This window comes from Austrofundulus limnaeus, unplaced genomic scaffold (assembly GCF_001266775.1).
Source record: "Austrofundulus limnaeus strain Quisiro unplaced genomic scaffold, Austrofundulus_limnaeus-1.0 Scaffold173, whole genome shotgun sequence".
NCBI lineage: Eukaryota > Metazoa > Chordata > Actinopteri > Cyprinodontiformes > Rivulidae > Austrofundulus > Austrofundulus limnaeus.
The window spans coordinates 1,134,798-1,156,190 of record NW_013952575.1 but is presented as its reverse complement, the minus strand read 5'-3'; the positions used below and the strand labels follow the sequence as shown (position 1 = coordinate 1,156,190).

The following is a 21,393-nucleotide window of genomic DNA, read 5'->3' as shown; positions in this document are numbered from 1 at the left end:
GTGAGAAGAACATAACTTGTCATTCAGTTAAGCATATAACTTTAACTTTAAAATATGTAAAGTCAAAACATATAAAGAACATTACTATTTTGTTTATTATCTTGATTATAGAGAATAAAATGAAATAAAATGTCCCTTAATTGTTTAAGAAAACATGTTATGACCATAAAAAATGAACAGATTTCTGTTCTTTAAAGGAGGCCTTCCGTGATCAAGGTCAAAGGCAGGTGGAACGTTTATTCCACCCAGGGTGACCACTACAAAGGAAATCCTGAAGAAATATAGAAAAAATAAACTTTGATACAGTAACAGATAAAAGGGTGATATTTTCTATCTTTAATTTGCTGTTATCTGCTTCCATCACTATGATGCAGACCCCACCCTCACTCACTGTTGTATTGTGAGAACTACAATTACTGTTTTTAATTTACAGATTTCTGAAGGTGATACAGGTAGATGACCAAAGGGGTTGACATTAAAGCCAGTCACAAATAGAATCTATATCGCCAATGGAGAAACTCATTTCAACACCGCGTTTTCCTGTGTCTGCATCATTTGTCTTCTCCAAAATGACCTCCGAATCCATGCCTTCAAATTTCATATATCGTTCATGGCTACTCTGCTCTCCCAAACTCTCCATGGTGACAGCACGTAGCTGTGTGAGTGAATATTTGAAGGATTAACAAATTATCATAATTTGTTTGTATTTATCTTTTACACAACATCCCACTTTCACTGGAATTGGGGTTATAGTTAACTAGCTCAGTCTTGAACTGCTCTTTAAAAAGGGACAGATCCACAAGATCCAGKTCCCTTCAGAGAGCTGTAAATCAAATCTCTAGAGACAGTTTGTGTTTGGTGAAGAATGTGACTAAGGTTTTTACGAAGCCCGCGAGAGGACATGGGAGATTTTTTTTCTTTTGCGTTCACACGCAATAGTATTGCGTTCCCTCGCAAAAGTAATCACTGCCTGCCGGTTTATTAACAAACTCACATGTTCACCATTAGCGAGTTAGCCTACTGCTTTAATTCAGCTTCAGAATGAATATAACACACACAGCCATGCAACATCAATGTCAATTTCACGAACTTGTGGCGGCACATCCTGTTTTGGTAATTGGATATTTCAAAATAAAAGTCTGATTTAATTCAGTTCATATACAAAACAATCTTTTGCGTGGGAACGCAAAACAATTTTGCGAGGCAACGCAAAAGTATTGCGAGGTAACGCAAAGATATTGTGAGGTAATGCAATAGTATTGCATGGGAACGCAAAAGAAAATAATCCTCCCATGTCCCCTTGCGGGCTCATAGCAACATTTTTTTTCGTATTTTTTTATTTTATTTTTTTTACTTTTGCGTTACCTCGCAAAATAGTTTTGCGTTCCCATGCAAAAGATTGTTTTGTAAATGAACTGAATTAAATCAGACTTTTATTTTGAAATATCCGGTTACCAAAACAGGATATGTCGCCACATGTTTGTGAAATTGACGTTGATGTTGCATGGCTGCACTGTGTTAAAATATCGGCATATGACAGACTTCCATGCGTGGCTGTGTGATATATTCATTCTGAAGCTGAATTAATGCAGTAGGCTAACTCGTTAAGGGTGAACATGTGAGTTTGTTAATAAACCGGCAGGCACAACAGTGATAAACTACTTTTGCGAGGGAACGAAATAGTTTTGCGAGGGAACGCAATACTATTGCGTGGGAACGCTAAAGAAAAAAAATCTCCCATGTCCCCTCGCGGGCTCCGTAGGTTTTAGGGTTGACAGAGATGTCAAAACAAATGTAACTTTAGTGTGAGGTTGGGGTTAAATGAATTCTTGTTTAGTTCAGAAATTTCTTATTAAATGCATTTGTGGTGTAACTTTGCTGTGACGCTGGGCTTGAATTAGTTTTCAAGTTGAATCAAATATTTTCCTGTCACAGAGTAAAGCATTTAGAGATGCATTTTATGTGTTGGTTTGAGATCCTTCTGGTTGGTTTAACTCAACTACAGTATTTTAAGTAGCATTCACTACATAGCTGGTTTGTATCCAGTATACACCAGGTACCTACAAGCTACATATGAAATGTAAGTACCATATGTGTCCCAGGCTGTATTTTGTCCTAACCAGTAAAGGAACAAGCAGTAAAATGGATTCAACACTACTAAAGGCACAAAGGTGGATAAAAGGAGGCCTGAAAGCAGCAGCAATGCTTTTGCTCACCTTGTCTATCCGCAGAGGAAGGCCATCTTTTTTCCACTTCACCAGTGTTACAGGGGGGTTAGCATCTACTGGGCAGCGGATGAACCCTGGCAGACCGATGGCCACATAGATGACTGATGGCATGTTTACCACACGGGCAGGATCTAATGGCAGAAAAAGACAGAGAATATTGAAAATGTGTTTGTATTTTTGGATAACTCAGTGTTTGCTTTTCATAAAATGTGTTAGCAGAAACTAAACACGCACCTTTCAGGCAATCCACTCACGGCACAATTAATCTACTGTACAAAGCAAAACTGGTGTCAAAGTATAATTTCTATTTATTTGTAGAAAGCACATTGCTACAGTCATGAGCACATTCATTCTATTTTTCACTAAATGTCATGGATTAAGTGACTGAATCTATAAAATGGATTCAAGCTCTGAAAACCAAACATTTAGCCATCATTTTTCAGAAATACTGGAATACAAATACTTAGAAATGTAAAAGAATATCCTTTTTGGGCATCTGTGGCTGAGTGGTTCAGGGAGTCATCTTCCAATGCGAGAGTTGGTGGTTTGATTCTTCCTGTTATTCAGTCACATGGTGAAGTGTCCCTGGGCAAGACACTGAACACCCACTGCCTCTGATGTGTCCCATCATTATATGAATGGATTTAAAACACTGATTAGTCTCTATAATCTATTAGCCTTGCAGTGATATCTAGTAGAGTGTTGAATGAATGTGTGTGGATGTGTAAATGATGACATTTATTGTAAAGAGGTTTGAGTATCCTGGTTAAACAGAAAGGTGCTAAATAAGTACAGTACATTTACCATTCTTCTGTTAATTGTCTCGGTTCAGCATTACTGTAACACCAACACATTTTGTACAAACTGACATCGTAAATGTTTCTCATCAATTTAACTTTGACAAAAATATGGGTTATACCCAGAGGTAAGCTAACAGATGATATCGAAGGAAATTTTGTGACTGATTAAGCAAATTTTAGATACAGTCCCCTCTTAGTACCACAACCAGAAGAACCATGAGAGGAGTCCCTCCAAAATGCAACAGGAGAACAAATGGATCACCAGAGGTCCAGAGGACCCCAAGAAAAACAGAACATTATGACCCTTTTCCACTACTGCCACTTGCTTTGTTGTGGTTCCAAGCGATCCCAGTCAACACCAAAATGCGACGTCAGAACACTGTTCTTCGCTGATTGGCTAGGGGGTGGAGTCAGTAGCTGGGTCTAAGCTGCCTTTACAACAACAACTCAAGGAGTCATTTTTTCCATTGTAGCAGTGACATTAGTTGTGTTTCCATCCAACTTTACTTCGAATTTTTAGCAATTTTTTAAAATTTCATAACTTATTCAGCAAATATGTTTCTCTCATTTTGCGCATTAACTTTTTTTCTCAAAAAACCCAAAAACCACCTCCACCAACCGCCCAAAATACACCTACTGGAACTCGACTGGGACGTCAATGGAAAAGCACCTGAACCATTACGACACTGACCGTACCAACACTACACTAAGTGGCACTAGTGGAAAAGGGGCATTAGTGGTGCATAATGGAGATCAGAGAGTAGAGCTTTCTGACCATCACTGGTTGATGACCATGATAGATGAGATAACTGAGGGGAGGACCAGGGGGTCTCCCATCATCGGTGCAATAAAGMGGAGGACGAGTGAGACAAAGTGTAGGAAAGAGGACAGGCTAGAGATAACGCTGTGGATGATGGCAGAGAGAGATGAGGATACAGCAGTGACACTGAGGCAGAAAACAAAGGAATCATTAAAAAAAGAAAAAAGTGGCTGGACTTTGGACATCCAGCGGCTGTCCTCTGCAGCCTCTACCCTGCCAGCACTCTGCACCCAGAGGAAAGCTGCCAGCGGCTCCGTGCACAAAAATATCTGCCAAGTTTCTAAATATAGCCCTCAGACAGTGCGATCACTAACACGACTGGTTCTCACTCCTGGATGCTTTGAGCAAGATACTGGCAAATCTCTTCAAGTAGTGGCAGAAAAGACAGACACATACAGAACAAAAAAAAATGTTGAAGGGCGACAAAAATGTGACCAAAAAAATAAAGCAAAGGATGAAAGAAGACAGAAAGACAAAGAGAGCCCCCTGCTGTCTGAAGAGTAAAGTTCCCCGTCTTACAGCAATGACGTAATCCTTTTCTAAAGTCTCTCTATGGTGTTGCCTACCACTGTAGACACACACACACACACAAACACACACACACACACACACACACACTGGATGGAGTCAGAGCAGAGAAATGTCTGTTGCTTTAACGGATGCCAGCAGTAACCGCTGTATCTCCCAGCTCCTCCTGTCTTCACTCGTCTGCTCTGTCTACAACCCTGACGCTTGTCTGAAGTGACAGAAACTCTCAGGCTGGAGCTGGGACAGAACAGTGGAGCATTACAGCAGGGGAACCAGGTGTGGGGTCTTTGTGATGGTGAGCACATGAATGTATTTTATACATGAGCTCTTTTAGAAAASTAACAGTGGTTTCGGCGGGATAATGTGGACGAGAGGTGGTACAAAGTCAGCAGATATAATGAACACTGTACTGTATGTATAAAACCACTGAGATCACCTTGCTTTTCTAAACAGTTCAGCTTCACGTCAACCTCAGCTCTTCTACCAGAGGTCTGGGAGTTTGAYGGTTCTGTTCAATATCTATGCTGATCCCAGGTCTGCACTCCTCTAGACAGACTAGTGGCCTTTGGCACCTCTGCTGCTTTGACTCAACAATTCCTTTATTACGTCCTGATGCATCTCAGTAATCCAGGTAGAAAAAAAAATCAAAAACAAAAAATAAGTAGGTCCTCTGGATGGGTTCTTTTTTACTGAAACGTTTCGTCTCTCCTCCAAGAGACTTCTTCAGTCTGATGAGTTTCAGGTGAACTCAGCCTTATAAGCTCCGCCTCCACCTGGACGAACAGGTTAGTGACATGTAAAAGAGGGCCATCGCTTAACAATAGGCTTGATTAGTTCTATTGTTCATAGAGGGTCATGTGCCCCATCACCTGACTTATTGGTTTGGATGCTTCGGCTGTGGTTATTTGATGTTTTATGTATATGTAGTGAGTGCAAGCGGGGTTCAACATCCTCTTGTTTTGTCTCTCTTTCCCTCTGTGTTGGTATCATTGGGGCCCTGAGTCACACCTTTTGCTCACAGGGGGCTGAGTCATACTTGCAATAACAGCATTGTAGGAGGAGGACAACTGGACATGAAGGCCTCCACCTCTGTTTAATGGACGGTTTTTCTTCACAAAGACGGCTTCCTTTACTCCTCTCTCAAACCAGCGTTGCTCTCTATCAAGGATGATTAAAAAAAAGAACCCATCCAGAGGACCTACTTATTTTTTCTTTTNTCCTCCAAGAGACTTCTTCAGTCTGATGAGTTTCAGGTGAACTCAGCCTTATAAGCACTGCCTCCACCTGGACGAACAGGTTAGTCACATGTAAAAGAGGGCCATCACCTAACAATAGGCTTGATTAGTTCTATTGTTCATAGAGGGTCATGTGCACCATCATCTGACCCGTGTCGTTTTATGTATATGTAGTGAATGCAAGCGGGGGTTCAAGGTCCCCTTGTTTTTGTCCCTCTTTCCCTCTTTGTGTTGGTATCATTGGGGCCCTGAGTCACACCTTTTGCTCACAGGGGGCTGAGTCATACTTGCAATAACAGCATTGTAGGAGGAGGACAACTGTACATGAAGGCCTCCACCTCTGTTTAATGGACGGTTTTTCTTCACAAAGATGGCTTCCTTTACTCCTCTCTCAAACCAGCGTTGCTCTCTATCAAGGATGATTAAAAAAAAGAACCCATCCAGAGGACCTACTTATTTTTTCTTTTTGAATTCCTTTATTACCTCTTCCAGTTTTTGGTATTGCTTCATCTTCTCCTGCTCCTTCTTCCTGATGTTAAAGTCACTTGGGATGACTGCATCTATCACCACTGGCTTTTTCTGTAGCTTGTTGACCACCACAATGTTCAGTTGACTGTATCTTAGTCAGTTCATACACACAGTTGTTCCTGTGTATTATTCCAGACTTGGTTATAGTGTCCAATGTCTGCCAACAGTGTAGTCCTTTCGAGTCTTCTTCAACGGAGCACATATGACTGGTGGTGCAGCAAGATTTTCAAATGGCTGATTTTCAATGACAGAGCCCACACATGAGGATAAAAAAATCATGGATATACCAGGTTTGTTCCTACAGTGTGTGGTGTACAGCCACATCGTAAGAGACAACACACCACATACGAAAAGATATTTCATTCATGATTCAGACGTCAGACGTGAAATCATGTGAGACTTCAGATGTCAGAGGAAAAATCTTGCGTGACCTCCAGACAGACGTGAGTTCAGAGTAAATAAATATTTGAGATCAGGAGGAAACAATGTTGATCATTTGTGGACTATTTTAAACAGATGAAAAACAATTTAAAATGACAATGTCCAGTAGACTTTCTGGTGAGTCTTGACAGGTTTTTATGTTTTCTGTATTTTGGAATCCCCTCCGTATTTACGTTAACTCGCTTTCTGATTGGCTGAAAGTCACATTCAGCCGGTTGCAGCTCGTTTATTCTCAGGTGAACATCACACGCTGTGATGTCAGCCCAAAAAAATCAAACTTGTTGAATATCTCCAATTTAAGGTTGGTGCAGTTCCGATGTCCTTCCGATCTGACTAGACTACTCTTAACTCACAACCCACGGCAGGAAGATCTGATCAGATTATCTTTAGAGCCACCATGATAATCTGGACGTTCTTAAGATTGTCAGAATTCCAGGCCAGAATTCGACACAATTATCCTGCCAGGTGATGCAGGCCTTAAAGGATTCACTTGGCTCTTTCTATCTACAGGATCATCAGCACTATCCATCTGATCAACCTGGGGTTGCATTTCCTCTTGTGTCCACATCCAGAGGGCAGTTTCACAAAACTAGAATCAGGGGATCAGGCCTAGATTTTCCAGATATCCTGGCTGAATCAAGCCTCAATTCAGTTTCACAAAAGCAGTGATGCATGGTGATTTATTCTGTGCAGCCAGGCTTAATTAAACCTGGTGTCTTATCTGTTCAGTCAGTGCTCACACCCATCAGAAACCAATGTGTTTCAGTGATTCTGTCTGTTTTGAACATTTTTTATGTAATAAAACACCACTGATTCATTTTGACATTCAGTCAGGTACTATTCTATTCTATTTGGGGCGGCTGTGGTAGAGTGGTTAGGGGAGTCGACCTGGAACCGGAAGGTCGCCGGTTCGATTCCCGTCCAGTAGACTCAGACGTTGTGTCCTTGGGCAAGACACCTTACCCACCATGCCTACTGATGGTGGTCAGAGGGTCCGGTGGCGCCTGTGTATGGCAGCCTCGCTTCTGTCAGTGTGCCCCAGGGCAGCTGTGGCTACAATTGCAGTTTGCCATCATCAGTGTGTGAATGTGTGTGTGCATGGGTGAATGTCTGCAGTGTAAATCGCTTTGAGTGTCCTGGATGGATAGAAAGGCGCTACTGTATATAAGCACAGTCCATACTATTATGGCTGTGGCTGAGTGGTTAGGGAGTCGTCCTGGAATCGCAAGGTCGCCGGTTTGATTCCTTGGGCAAGACAGTTCACCTCTAATGCCTCTGATGTGTGTCCCATCATTGTATGAATGTGGTTGGCACTGATTAGTCTCCATAGATGATTGTACATGTTAGCTTTGTAGGAGATCTGGTAGAGTGCTGTGTGAATGGGTAAATGAGGACACAGAATGTTGTGTGAAGTGCTTTGAGTGTCCTGGCTGGATAGAAAAGTGCTATACAAGTACAGTCCATTTACCATTTATTATTATTTTAACATAATGTTATCATACATTTTTATAATTCTCCATGTAAGCATTGTTACTGTTTGAATGTGTTCCTGAATACTCTGTTGTTCTAAGTTTGACAGAAAGACCMTTAATAGACTCACAGGTGTTGGGGGGATTTGAGAAATGACTGATAAAGAAGCAAAAATGTTGTTAATGGAGTCAAACCATAAGTAGCTCCAAACACATCATCCTTTACAATGACGTGATCATTTTTTAATGACTGTTGATGATGAAGCRCTTATAATGAGAAGAYCTTTCAGATAGGAAAGAGTGTTTCAGGACAGATCTGACCCGTTGGATTTTTCCCTACAGTTACCTTCATGAGTGTTAGCTTTTCTGGGTCTAACATCCTCTACCTGTGCAGGCTGCTGGGTCCTAAAAGTCAGCTCTGCACCAAGTGGTCCATATACTACCAAAGTGTGATTATGTTGCATATTCAGTAGTGGAATGATGGACCATGAAGGGGGCAGTTTCCATAGGTAGGACACAGTCAGTGGATGCCCCCCTGGATCCTTCCTAAAACAAACCTCCCTTTATTTGAATCAAGGGCCAGCTCTTCTGTTGGCTTGGATTCTGAGGATGGTGGGCCAACCACTGTGCAGACACATGAGCCTTTTTTAACGGCTAAAATAACAGGGATAAAATGTGTGAGCAGCATCTATATACATATATATATATATGAAATATAACTCATTAACTTCTGTCAATCATATGGTGAATAAGCTGCTCTGTAGGGTTCATATATTTGTAAATGAGTGCCTCACCAACCATGAACCTCACCGCACGTCACTGCTACAGTGTCTATACTAAGTATTCACCCCCTTAGATTATTATTATTTTTTGTTACTATGATGAATCAGTCCTGGCCTTTTTTTTTTTTTACAAAAACCCCCAGCAAATTTCTAATACCAATTAAATAAAAATGTGTAATGCATATCCACCTCCTTTAAAGGGACTTTTCTAATTCGACCCAGAGAAAATATTTTAGAAAAGTACAATTCAGAATGGATACAAAAAGATTTCCAAGACCCTAAACATTATCATCTGTTAAAGCCATCACCAAGAAACGGAAGGAATAGTATCCTTGGGTGTCCTGAAAGGTGCTTTATAAATAAAATCTATTATTATTATTATTATTATTTTTATGGGAACACATATAAATCTATTAAGAGCAGGTAGCCCTCACAAACGGAGAACAAAGAGACCACCAAGACACATGAGACCACTCTGAAAGTGGTCCATCCTTCAGCAGATCAGTTGGGAGAGATTGTTGCTGCCTTGTACCGAGAGTTTGATTCTGAATGAGAACGTGAGAAGAGCTAATTAGCAAATCTAATGACAAAGAGCTGAATAAACAATGGTCATGTGACTCAATACAAAAACACAGAAAATGGGTCAAATCTACTAAATTTACTGCCAATAATGAACAAAGGTTCATAGAAAACTAAAAATAAATACAATAAAATAAATCATGGGAAAAGACTTACATTGCACTGTTAGGTAGGCAGAGGCAGATGGTGGCTGGCCCAGGCTGTTGCTGGGGGAACATGTATATTTTCCAGCGTCCTCTGGTTGGACTTGTGCAATGATGAGGGACCCATCAATGAGAATACTGACTCTCCGCTTCAGGTCACTGAGGACACCAAAAAAAAAGGTTCAGGTTTGAATCTCTCAGCTCGTATCACACCACTCATTACCTGGACACATGAGCAGCATTTTAAAAGAACACAAGGAGTAACCTGAAAAAATAATACAAATATAAAGGTGTAAATCCTTCTACAGACTGAAGCTGACTTTCAGCAGCTAATCCAAAATAACCAGTCCTGTTTAACATGATAACAGCATATTTAGCTGTGACCAACACATCAAACTGTATAAATGCTCCTTCATGGCACATTTCTTGTATAATAAACTAAATTATTTGTTCCTTCCTCCTGGTTATTCATCCTTAATTCCACATCAAATGGGAAGCTGTGTATTCTGTACAGAAACAGATCAAAGATGCTGACTGTGATGATAATTTTACTTCTTGAAGAAGACGTTGTCCTCCTCCCAGAACCAGGTGTAGGTCAGGTTGCGAGGATAGGCCTCTGCCTGGCACGTGAAGAAGGCATCACGGGAGATGTTCACTGTGATGTTTTCTGGAGGTGATATAATAAATGGAGGGCCTGATGGGGAACAAACCAAACACAAGAACAGACAGGCTGTTTTATTATCTCACAGACCACAGTGCTCAGAACGTATCAGTCCACTGGGAGCTGAGAGAACTTTTGGACTGACTCAGGGGTGTCAAACTCAGGTCCGGCTCAAACACACCTGATTTGCATGAATGGACCAGCTACAGATTTTAAAGAGATTATTGAGTCACAGAGTCAGGTATGTTGGAATAAGAAACAAGGAAAACATGCAGGATAGTGGCACTCAAGGATACAAGTTTGACTTCTGTGGTCTAGAATCTTTGTTCAGGTGACCTGATCCACTGAGCAGCCTCAGCACCATCAGCAGCTTTAGCATTCATTGGTCTATTTATGTATTAAACCCAAATGTTATTTAGTAAAAAAAAATATATATATATAAAATGATTCGTGCAGAAGCATTTACGTAAGTCTTCCACACTCGTGTGTAATTTTTGAAATTGAGTTATTTTATAAGCCGGACAAATGATAAAAATGAGTCCCTGTTTGGAATTAGCCTAGTCTGGATGATGACCTTTGCCCTTTTCTTCATCTTGTCTCAACCTGTCTCATCTTCCAAGCAATAGTTCTTTGTAAAGGCTCATTTCTCTAAAGAAGACGTTTTTGTTGCGACCTTGGATAAGTGTTTACATTCCAAGGCTTATTAATCTGAGGACATCTTATCAGGAGAGATTTTTATTTTAGCCAAAACCTTCTTTTTTTTTTTTGGTGTTTCATTTGAGCCCTGAGAAAAGTGATAGTTTGCATTCTTTCCTTTCCCATCACTCAGTCCAGCCCACTGATGAAGTACTGCTGTACTGGGTCCCACCTTTTCTCACCTAGTCTTCATATAGACCGCAGCTCCAACAGTGACTTTTTCAGATTTGGCTCCTCTTTTTGTTTGTGTGAAGTGTACCTGTGTCAAACGATCCATTTGTTCTTTGCTGGAGGCAGGATGTTGAGTTTTGTTCTGATTGGTGTTCCTCTAAGAATCTGGAATGGAGATTTAACTGTTGTGGCAAGTAGTGAAGGTATTTCAGTAACTGCAGGATTTCAGGGTCATTGTGAAGCTTGTGCTCCCTGGAAGGTGTCTTTTAGCGCTCTACACCTGTTCACATGAGGATGGTATAGTGCTGGGCGGTATACCGGTTCATACCGAATACCGTTGCGGCTGCCAATGAACCGTTTCCCGGGGACACTTTTCCTCACAGCACCGCTATATGCATTAGCATGCTAATGTTATTGTTGGAGCAGCTTGTTGCAGCAGCGGGTAGTAATTCCGCTGCTTATATTGGCTGACATATAAAAAAACATCCTGTTTTTGCCATCACTTAATGTAGCAAACACCTCTTCAGTGARGTGCATGGTTAGATTTAACACYCGATGTTTATATGGAGACGCATGGAGACTTTAGCGTGCTTCTATTGTGAAAAACCTGTGGYAAGTAGTTTTGTAGTGGAATTGAGCTGACTGGTGTGCAATGTGAGTCATCCTGATAAGTTTCATTAAATAACATAAAACAATAGACCCGATAATAATCTTTTCTTAACCCTCCTCCTTCACGACCAGACCAAAATGCTTGACTACTGTCTCCAACCACCAGTCAGAGAAAAYGCACATAGGGGAGGGAAACAGCGACACAGACAGAGGTACAGTAAAAGAAAAACGTTAATAAGCAGTTTTTGTACATTTTATAATCAGCTGACCTGTGACGAAAAGAAAAACACTGTGATGTACCGTGAAACCAGTGTAAATGTTGAAAATACCATGATATAAAATTTTGGTCATACCACCCAGCACTGGGATGGTATATTTGTTCCTAATGTTCACTCATAAAATTAGAAAAGATACCATTTGTGGTCTGTTATCAGTGGTGATGCAGAAAGTGTTTCCTGCACAAGCAAAAACTAAAAATGGTGTAGAAATGCTAAAACACAGTTTTTTGTAGTGTTAGGACTAAATTGTACTTCAGGTCATTTACTGAAATAATCATATAAACAAACCTGCAGTGCTAAGCTCTGTGTTTAAACAGACCCACAGTGTTGACAGCGTTATGTTAAGATGGACCCTGTGGAAACTCAACAGGTTGGAATGGGGCAGGTTTGTCCCTTGCCTGACAGATAGTTCATGACGATAGGACTGTGTAGACCAATATGTGGCTGCCTGATTCCAGAGGAGGCCTACCCAAACCCAGCTGTACCACAATAAGGATCTGTCTCCTGTTCTGCTGATGAGAAAAGCAACGTCAGTCTGCTTATGAGCGTTTTGCAGACATGGGGGCAGGATGATGCCACTACAATGCTTCACTGTGAGGATAGTGTTGGTTCTTCAACTCTGACCAGTTCCATAATCTGTACTGCGGACAAAGACCCTCCACAGCATGACGCTTACTGCTGTGTGTCACTGTGGAGGCTGTTGGGCAGGTAATAAGGGTGCCTGGTCTCCTCCAGACATAATATTTAGAACTAAAGCCAAACTATCAGACTGCAGGATGTGACTTCTCACAACCATGACGCTTTCAGGTGCGTGTGTGCATATGTTTTTAGCCCCTTTGCTAAGGAGAGAAGTTGCGTCACAACAAAGTACTGAAATAGCAAAAATAAGAATAAAAGTAACGGGCTAACCTTGGACTAGCAGCCGTGTTGTGTGGATGGCCTCTCCCTGTGGGCTAAAGGCTCGACATGTGTAGGCCCCTCGATCCTCTCGGGTTATGGTTAGCACCGTCAGACTTCCATCTGAAACCTGAAAAGATCCACCATGATAAAAAACTAAAATACTAGGCAGTTTTAGCTGACTTTACACCTGCTTTTAACACACAAACACAAAACAGACACACACAGAACACATGACACGTTCAGTAAGACTGAAATATATTTTTAAAATACAAATTTAGGAACATATTTTTTCTATATTTTCTTTACATCTCCTACTGAAAATAGACTGAACTAAACTAAATTTTCTTCTTTGTGTCAGAGATAAATGATTAATTATAATTATTTGGGTGTCTGTCTAATTTTAATGTAACAAAAAAATCAGTTTGTCTGAAAAACCTCAACAAACTTTTTCAGAAAAAAGACTTATCTACAATATAATTTTAAAGAGGTTGGTTCAAATATGGTTTTGGTTGGTTGTGGATATTAGTGCAATCCTGGAATAAATGAATATCTGTGAATTGCCACCTAGTCTGCAAAGCTTCCTTGACATCTTCTCCTTCCCAAAATGCATGCCATAATGCTCCTTGTTTATATAGTCTCAGTCATCCAGGACATGGTAAATATTACTAAGCTACTACTTTTAAACAATATAAAACCATAGTTTCCTCGAACGATAGGGGTGGCAACTCAATTTTTTTTACGTGGCTGTGGAAGAGTGGCGTCGTCCCGGAACATGTAGGTTGCTGGTTCAATCTCCCATCCAGCTGTCTCAGTTGTTGTGTCCTTGGACAAGACAATTCACCCCCAATGCCTCTGATGACCCATCAATGTATGAATATAATTAGCACTAATTAGACTCCATAGATGATTTGTAAATGTTAGCTTTGTAGAGACCTAACTGTATGAATGGGTAAATGAGGGCACAGATTGTAGTGTGAAGAGCTTTGAGTATCCTGGTTGGACAGAACAGTTCATTTACTACTTACGCCTAGTCACAAAGTTGTCGACCTCACAACTTAAGTGTTTTGATGCATCTCAGTAATCCAGGTAAGGTTGAGTTCACCTGAAACTCTCAGACTGAATAAGTATTGTGGAGGAGAGATGAAACGTTTCAATAAAGAAGAACCCGTCCAGAGGACTTACTTCATTTCTTCTTTTTGGTATTTTCTGTTTCTCCATGACAGGAACAACCAAACAACACAAGGCTATGTAAAGGAGCAGGGACCAGGACAAGAGTGGAAGATAAAGAAACCAAGATCCTTCTTCCTTTTGTTTTTATTGATAAAATCAAATAAAACAGACATAAAGATTATGAATCAGAATCAGAATCAGCTTTATTGGACAAGTATGTTGACACACACAAGGAATTTGTTTCCAGCAGACGTTGTCTCTCCAATACACATATATGAAAAAAAGATAAAACAAGATAAAATATAAAAAGTTATATAAAGATATAAACATTGCAATCTGTGGATTATATACAGTAATATATGCATTAGTCACTAGTTAATAGGTCCWGTGTTTAGCATTGTTCATCAGGGAGATGGCCTGGGGGAAGAAGCTGTTTATATGTCTGGATGTTTTTGAGCATGGAGCTCTATGGCTCCTGCTGTACGGGAGAAGTTGAAAGAGGCTGTGTCCTTGGTGTGTGGGGTCTGACATGATTTTCTCTGCCCATTTCCTGATTCTTGTTGTGTACAGGTCCTGAAGCGTGGGCAGGGGAGCACCAACGACTCTCTCAGCTGTTCTGATTGTTCATTGCAGTCTGTTCTTATCCTGCTGGGTGGCTGCTCCGTACCAGATTGTGATGGATGTGCATAGGACAGATTCTATGACCACTCTGTAGAACTGGATCAACAGTTCATGTGGCAGACCCAGCTTCCTTAGTTTCCACAGGAAGTAGATCCTCTGTTGGGCCTTCTTGAGGATGGAGTTGAAGTTGATCGCCCACTTCAGGTCTTGGGATGTGATGGTTCCCAGAAAATTAAAATTTTCCACAATGGACACCGGGTTGCCAGTTATTGTTGGAGGGAGTTGTTCTGGGGGGTGTTTCCTGAAATCTACTGTCATCTCCACTGTTTTGTGTGTGTTTAGCTCCAAATTGTGTTCCTTACACAAGAGCACCAGCTGTTCTCCACCTCCGTCCGGTATGCAGACTCATCCCCATCCTTGATGAGACCAATGACTGTGTTGTCGTCTGCATACTTCAGTATTTTAACCGAAGGGTCGTTGGAGGTGCAGTCGTTGGTGTAGAGAGAGAAGAGCAGCAGTGACAGTACACATCCTGATTGTGCGGATACTGGAGGTCACCTCTCCCAGCCTCACTTGCTGTTCCCTGCCCGTCAGAAAGCTGGTGATCCACTGACAGATGACAGGAGACATAGTAAGTTTGGAGAGTTTGGTGGAGAGGGTTCCTGGGATGATGGTGTTGAACGCGGAGCTGAAATCTATGAAAAGGATCCTTGCATAAGTTCCTGGGTGATCAAGATGTTGCAAGATATAGTGCAGACCCATGTTGACTGCATCATCTACTGACCTGTTTGCCCTGTAGGCAAACTGTGACCTCCTTCAGGTGTGCCAACACCAGCCGTTCAAATGTTTTCATCACCACAGATGTCAGAGCTACAGGTCTGTAATCATTTAGCTCTTTGTGAATAACCTCAGGATCACATCTCTGCTTTTTGCAGATGATGTGGTCCTACTGGCTTCATCAGATCGTGATCTCCAGCTCTGGAGTGGTTTGCAGCTGAGTGTGAAGCGGTCAGGATGAGGGTCATTGCCTCCAAATCCGAGACCATGGTCTTGAGCCGGAAAAGGGTAGGGTGCCTTCTCCAAGTCGGGGAGGAGGTCCTGCCCCAAGTGGAGCGGTTTAAGTATCATGGGGTCTTGGTCATGAATGAGGGGAGAATGGAGCGGGAGATCGATAGGCGGATTAACGCTGCGTCTGCAGTGATGCGGGCACTGTACCGGTCTGCCGTGGTGACACGGGAGCTCACTCAGAAGGGGAAGCTCTTGATTTACCGGACAGTCTATGTTCTAACCCTTGTCTATGTTCAAGAGCTTTGGGTAGTGACTGAAAGAACGAGATTGCAGATACAAACGGCCAAAATGAGTTTCCTTCGTATGGTGTCTGGGCTCTTCCTTAGAAATAGGGTGATAAGCTCAGTCATCCGTCAGAGTAGAACCGCTGCTCCTCCTTATTGACAGGAGCCAGTTGAGGTGGCTTGGGCATCTGGTTAGGATGCCCGCTGGGCGCCTCCCTGGTGAGGTGTTCCAGGCAAGTTTCACTGGGAGAAGACCCAGAGGAAGACCCAAGACACGCTGGAGGGACTATGTTTCTCAGCTGGCCTGGGAATGCCTTGTGATTCCCCCAGATGAGCTGGCCCAAGTGGCTGGGAGAGGGAAGTCTGGGTCTCTCTGCTTAGGCTGCTGCCCCCGTGACCCGACACCAGATAAGCGGAAGAAAACGGACAGACCGACGGACGGATAAAGATTATGAGCACGTCAGAATGTTGATAACAAGTCAGAAACTGACGGGATCAAAACTGAGGGCTTGGCTGATTATCCTGTTCAAATAAAAGTAGGTTCTATTAGAAACATATATATATATATATATATATATATGATCAATCATATACTATGGAAAAAAACAAGGTTAAACATTTCAATAACTATTGTACCATAATACGGTATATTCGATTATTGAGTTCAAGGTTCCTCGTGTATAATGCTACCCCTAATTTCATCCAAACTTCAGGATATTTCCAGCATCCTCTGGTTTCTAATTTATTAGTTTCTTCCTCCTGACTTTTGATCTAGGTTAAGACATGGTCCAGATGTTCAGACAAGTCTTTGTAGTGAACAAACAGGTGATTTTGGGGACATACATTTTGCTCCGTTGTATCATCACCTTATCGTGGTGGAGTTTGTTGTTGGTGGTTATTTTTTACATAAAATCAAGAACATTGTGGACAACCCTTACCATCCTCTTCATCAGACTGTCATTGAAAGACAAAGTGTCTTCAGTCGGAGGCTTCTTCAACTTCGCTGTAATACAGACCGCTACAGAAGATCTTTCCTGCCCACAGCCATCAGCATCTACAATAAGTTTTTAGTTAAATGAGTTACAACAACACCTAATTTCCCTCTGGGATCAATAAAGTATTTTTGAATTTGAATTGAATTTGAATTTGAATTTGTGGACCTGAATAATGCTAGGAGCTCTGTTGTCAGTGGCAAATTCAATTGCCCCTGGTAGGGTCTCTCATGGCAGATTGGTCCTAGGGGACAGGCCAGACAAAGAACAYTTTGACAAACTCTTATGGACAAAATCAATCAAAGAACTCAGAGTCCCTTGCCCGGATGTGGGTTACTGAGCCCCACCTTGAAGCCAGGCCTGGGGTAGTGGCTTGTTGGTGAGTGCATGGGTTTCTACCTATGAGACCTGGCCGGACTTAGCCCATATGAGCTACATGGGTTTGCCTTCCTGTGGGCCCACCACCTGRAGGAGGTCCGTATGAGCTGGGTGCATGATGCCATGGGCAGTAGCCAAAGGTGGGTCTATTTTTGGCCCCCTGACTTGGTGCCTGTGTGTTGGAGTTTACCCCAGTAGATAAGAGGGTAGTTTTCCCTGCACCTTCGGGTGGGGGGACGGGCTCTGACGTTCAATTTGTGCTTATGTACCAAATGATTGTTCGGAGTACCCAGCCTTCTTGAAGTCCTTAGCGGGGGTACTCAAAGGTGCTCCAGCTGGAGATTCCTTTATTCTACTAGGGGACTTCAATGCCATGTGGGTAAAGACAGTGTAACCTGAAGAGGTGTGATTGGGAGGAACGGCATCTCTGATCTGAACCTGAGCGGTGTTCTTGTTGTTGGACTTTTGTGCTAGTCACACTTTGTCCATCCCAAACACCATGTCCGAACATAAGGGTGTCCATAACTGCACGTGGCACAAGGACATTGAGTCTGAGTGGGCCATGTTCCGTGCCTCAATTGTTGAAGCGGCTGCCTTGAGCTGTGGCCGCAAGGTTGTCGGTCCTTTTGCAGGAAAACAATGTGCTCATTTAGCATTTTGACACATAAAACATGCAGATAATGTAGCCAATAAATACAATTTCCACTAGATAGACAATTAGGAAGAAGTACAGGCAGCAAACGTCTGTGTCCATCAATGTGAGGACCCCCAACAAAACCAATGTGTTGCTCAGGATGTAGGGCTGTGACAAGCTCAATCTGTGGGCTCTGAAACTGAATTTAACTACCTCCTGGACAAAGATGTCAAGAAGAGTAAAGTGCTCACATGCTGGGTTCATGTTGGATGGAAGTTCTGGTATGAGGCACAGTGTGCAGGTGACTCACAGTGGTCAATAACATCTATATGACCAAATGTGTGATGTAATCAGTGTTAATTTGGTGGACAAACCGTTTTAGTCATTATTTTCATCTACTTTCCCCAAAAAATGAGATGAAAACATCTGGCAGTGATGAGATCTGATCAAATTGTTTGGAAAAGCAGGAAAAGTTGAGAAATTATCCAACATATTAACACATTAACATATTTGATTTGGCCTCTGGAAGTGGGCCCATCTAGTTTCTGTGAACTATTTTATGAATCTACAGTGTCCAAKATTATAAAGTGCCTTTTTAACCCTTCTGGGTTCACTTTAAATGTTTTTTACTCACCAGTTTAGTACTTTCTATGGTATATTTACACTCTGTCTGCAGCACTTTTACATATATTCTCACTCATACACCAATCAGAATATCAGGGGCAGACTGACACACGTGGACTTTTGTTGTGAGATAGCGTAACAGAGAATTAATTTCTATCATAAGCTCTTTTGAGGATTGGCAGGATATGTAGCTAAATTATTGCCACATCCCCACAGAACATAGCAATGAAGGAGAAAACTCTGTCTTTTTGTTGGGCAGCCAGACATTTAAACATACCACCAACTAGAGTGGAGGACACAGTTTTGTGTAAATAGTACATTAAGGATTTTTTTTATTACCACGCTTACCGTATAATTTTAACACAAAACACAAGTTCACTAATACTGATACTGAAGCTAATGGTAGCTACAGCCACKCTGCTGCTGAATGCGGATGGTCTAACCAGCCCACAACAGACCAAAAGATAGAGCAGTACAGAAGCTTAAACTAAAATTAGCATAAGAAAAAACACAAAGTGATGTATGCTGGCACAGATTTAAAAAAAGAACAAAGTTTGTGGAGGAATCAAAGAGATCTTATTGTAGGGATGCGAATAATATTTTTATCTCACACCAATATCAAATCTGACAGTTGATTAAAGAAAAACATTAAGAACCCAAACTCCTTTTCAATAGCCAGGAAGATGAGTGTGCTTGCTCTTATTACTTCACACACAAGTACAAGATGATGGAAATTAATTGGAGGGAAACTACAAAAAGACACAAACATACTCTTATTACTTTCCCAAATTAAACATCAGGTCAATACCAATTACACAACAATATGAAATAATTCAGTATCAGAAAATATAAATGCTGAGCTACATGGCTCCAACAAACTAACTTTATATTATCATAAGAAATCTGTGAAAATTCATAGCTCCAAATTAACATTACTCACAGCCATTGCTTTTTAAAGGATTTACATAAATATTTTTAATACAGCCAAGCTCTCTCCTTTTCCATCCTGCTTCAAACTTCCTGTTTCCTCGGTCTTAATGGATGTCAAAAAAAGCCTCAAGATTTACAACATTACAAAGTAAACTCAAAATAAACTTCACATCTTTGAACAACACAAGTTACACAGTAAGGGCATAACCTTCCTGCCTGACATCATAAATACCTCCTACGATCCTTGCTTGACTCCTCTGGTAGGAGCAAGTCAACACTCGAGATGGGTCTCAAGAATGTCTTTGCTTTGTCCTCTGATGTCACCCTGACATCAACTTTGTGGACTTTTCTATCAGTGCTAGAGTACATGGAGGTAACTAAAACCKTTGTCCATTAGTTGCAAAAAGGCTGACCTTGAGCAACACAACATCTCCAACTTGGAGATTGTGACGTGCCACAGTGATGGCTCTTTTGTGTGCAGAGGCCTTGCTATTTAAGCAGGACTAAATCTGAAGTGGACTTGGTCTTCCAAGTATGATTCTATTCTCTGTTTTACTGTCGGGTGAGACACTGCTCCTTTTCCTCTGGACATCATTACTTTCTGTAACTGCAGCCTCTAATGGTGCATTCACACTAAACGCGATTTCAGCATCAGGAGCAGCAGGTTTACATACAAAGTCTATGGTGGACGCGCTTCAAGCAGCATCGGGAAGGGCTGCGGCGCCTCAAGCGCGATTAGAGCAGCGCGATTTGAACGATCCGAACATTGAGGCGCAAATCGCTGAAGTTAGAAAATCTGAACTTTTGCAGCTCGACACGCCGCTTCAACCAATCAGAGAGACTCCACTGTGTGACGTAGAGACATATTTCCAGCATCAACCAATCAGAGAGACTCCACTGTGTGACGTAGAGACATATTTCCCGACGGGACAGTTTACTGAATGATGTCCACTAACAGTCCTGATGTCCTGAAACAGATGGAGAAGAGCTCTTTAGCTGAAATCGAGTGCCTGCAGTCGGTGTCCTGACAGGAGATATCAGCACCAATGCGTGGCAGCGGCTCATCAGACTGGACTCGYGACAAAAATTAGTCCTGAAAGTGAGCTGTGAGCCTCTCCCGCAGCTCCTGGGTGATGAAACTCAGAATGTCTCTGAATTATGTGGTGAATTAATTATGAATTAATTATCTGATGAACGTGACATGCTCTGGCTCTCTGTAAATAAAGCAAAGCACTTCCTCGTCCGACATTAAACAGAGCTCGACAGAGGAGGGAGGGGCGGGGAGGCTGTCGCCGTGCGAGCGCTTCAAGAGCTGACCTGCGTCTGACCTCAAAGTGCACAAGCGACCAACTTCAGCGTTGGATGTGAGTTTGAAGCTGAAATCGCGTTCGGTGTGAACGCAGCATAAGCCTTCAGCCTCTGCATTTGCAGCAGCAGCTTCTTTTTCAAGAATCTGCCTATGTTTTACTTCCAAATCTGTAATAAGAGTAGCTTATTCTAAATCCAGTTTAGTTCTTTTTTTAAATTCMAGCTCTTTTTGAGCAAATGTAAGTTTAGCACGTGCCGCTTCAGCTGCAGCTCTGGCTTTTGCAACCACTGACCACTGAATGTTTGGAAGAAGAAGTCTGCTTGGAGTAGGACACTGATGGCTCACTTTCCTTCCTTTTTTCTGTTTCCATTATTGAACTGATTAAAGGGCTCGACACACGGGAGGCGACGTCGCTCACTCTCCATTCATTTCCTATGGAGCCTGTGCGGTGAGGCGACAATCGCTTGCCCTCCTCCAGCTAAGTGACCGGTGAAAATAGTGCATGTGAAATTTCCCGCTCGTACACATAGACGTGCACACGCGAGCTTGCGACGCGACATATGAAAGTTGAAAAA

The 21,393-nt window shown here is 41.9% G+C and overlaps 1 protein-coding gene across 1 annotated transcript in view; it reads right to left on the bottom strand.

Annotated features, from left to right (window-relative positions):
- The window catches only part of LOC106524006 (protein turtle homolog B), a gene marked incomplete at its 3' end in the record, with an annotated part of 144,073 nt that overhangs the window by 36,429 nt on the left and 86,251 nt on the right, over positions 1 to 21,393 (bottom strand). Inside the window, 4 exon segments of the mRNA XM_014017625.1 lie at positions 2,217 to 2,359; positions 9,567 to 9,712; positions 10,106 to 10,247; positions 12,878 to 12,995. Coding sequence (XP_013873079.1) covers positions 2,217 to 2,359; positions 9,567 to 9,712; positions 10,106 to 10,247; positions 12,878 to 12,995 — 549 coding nt within the window.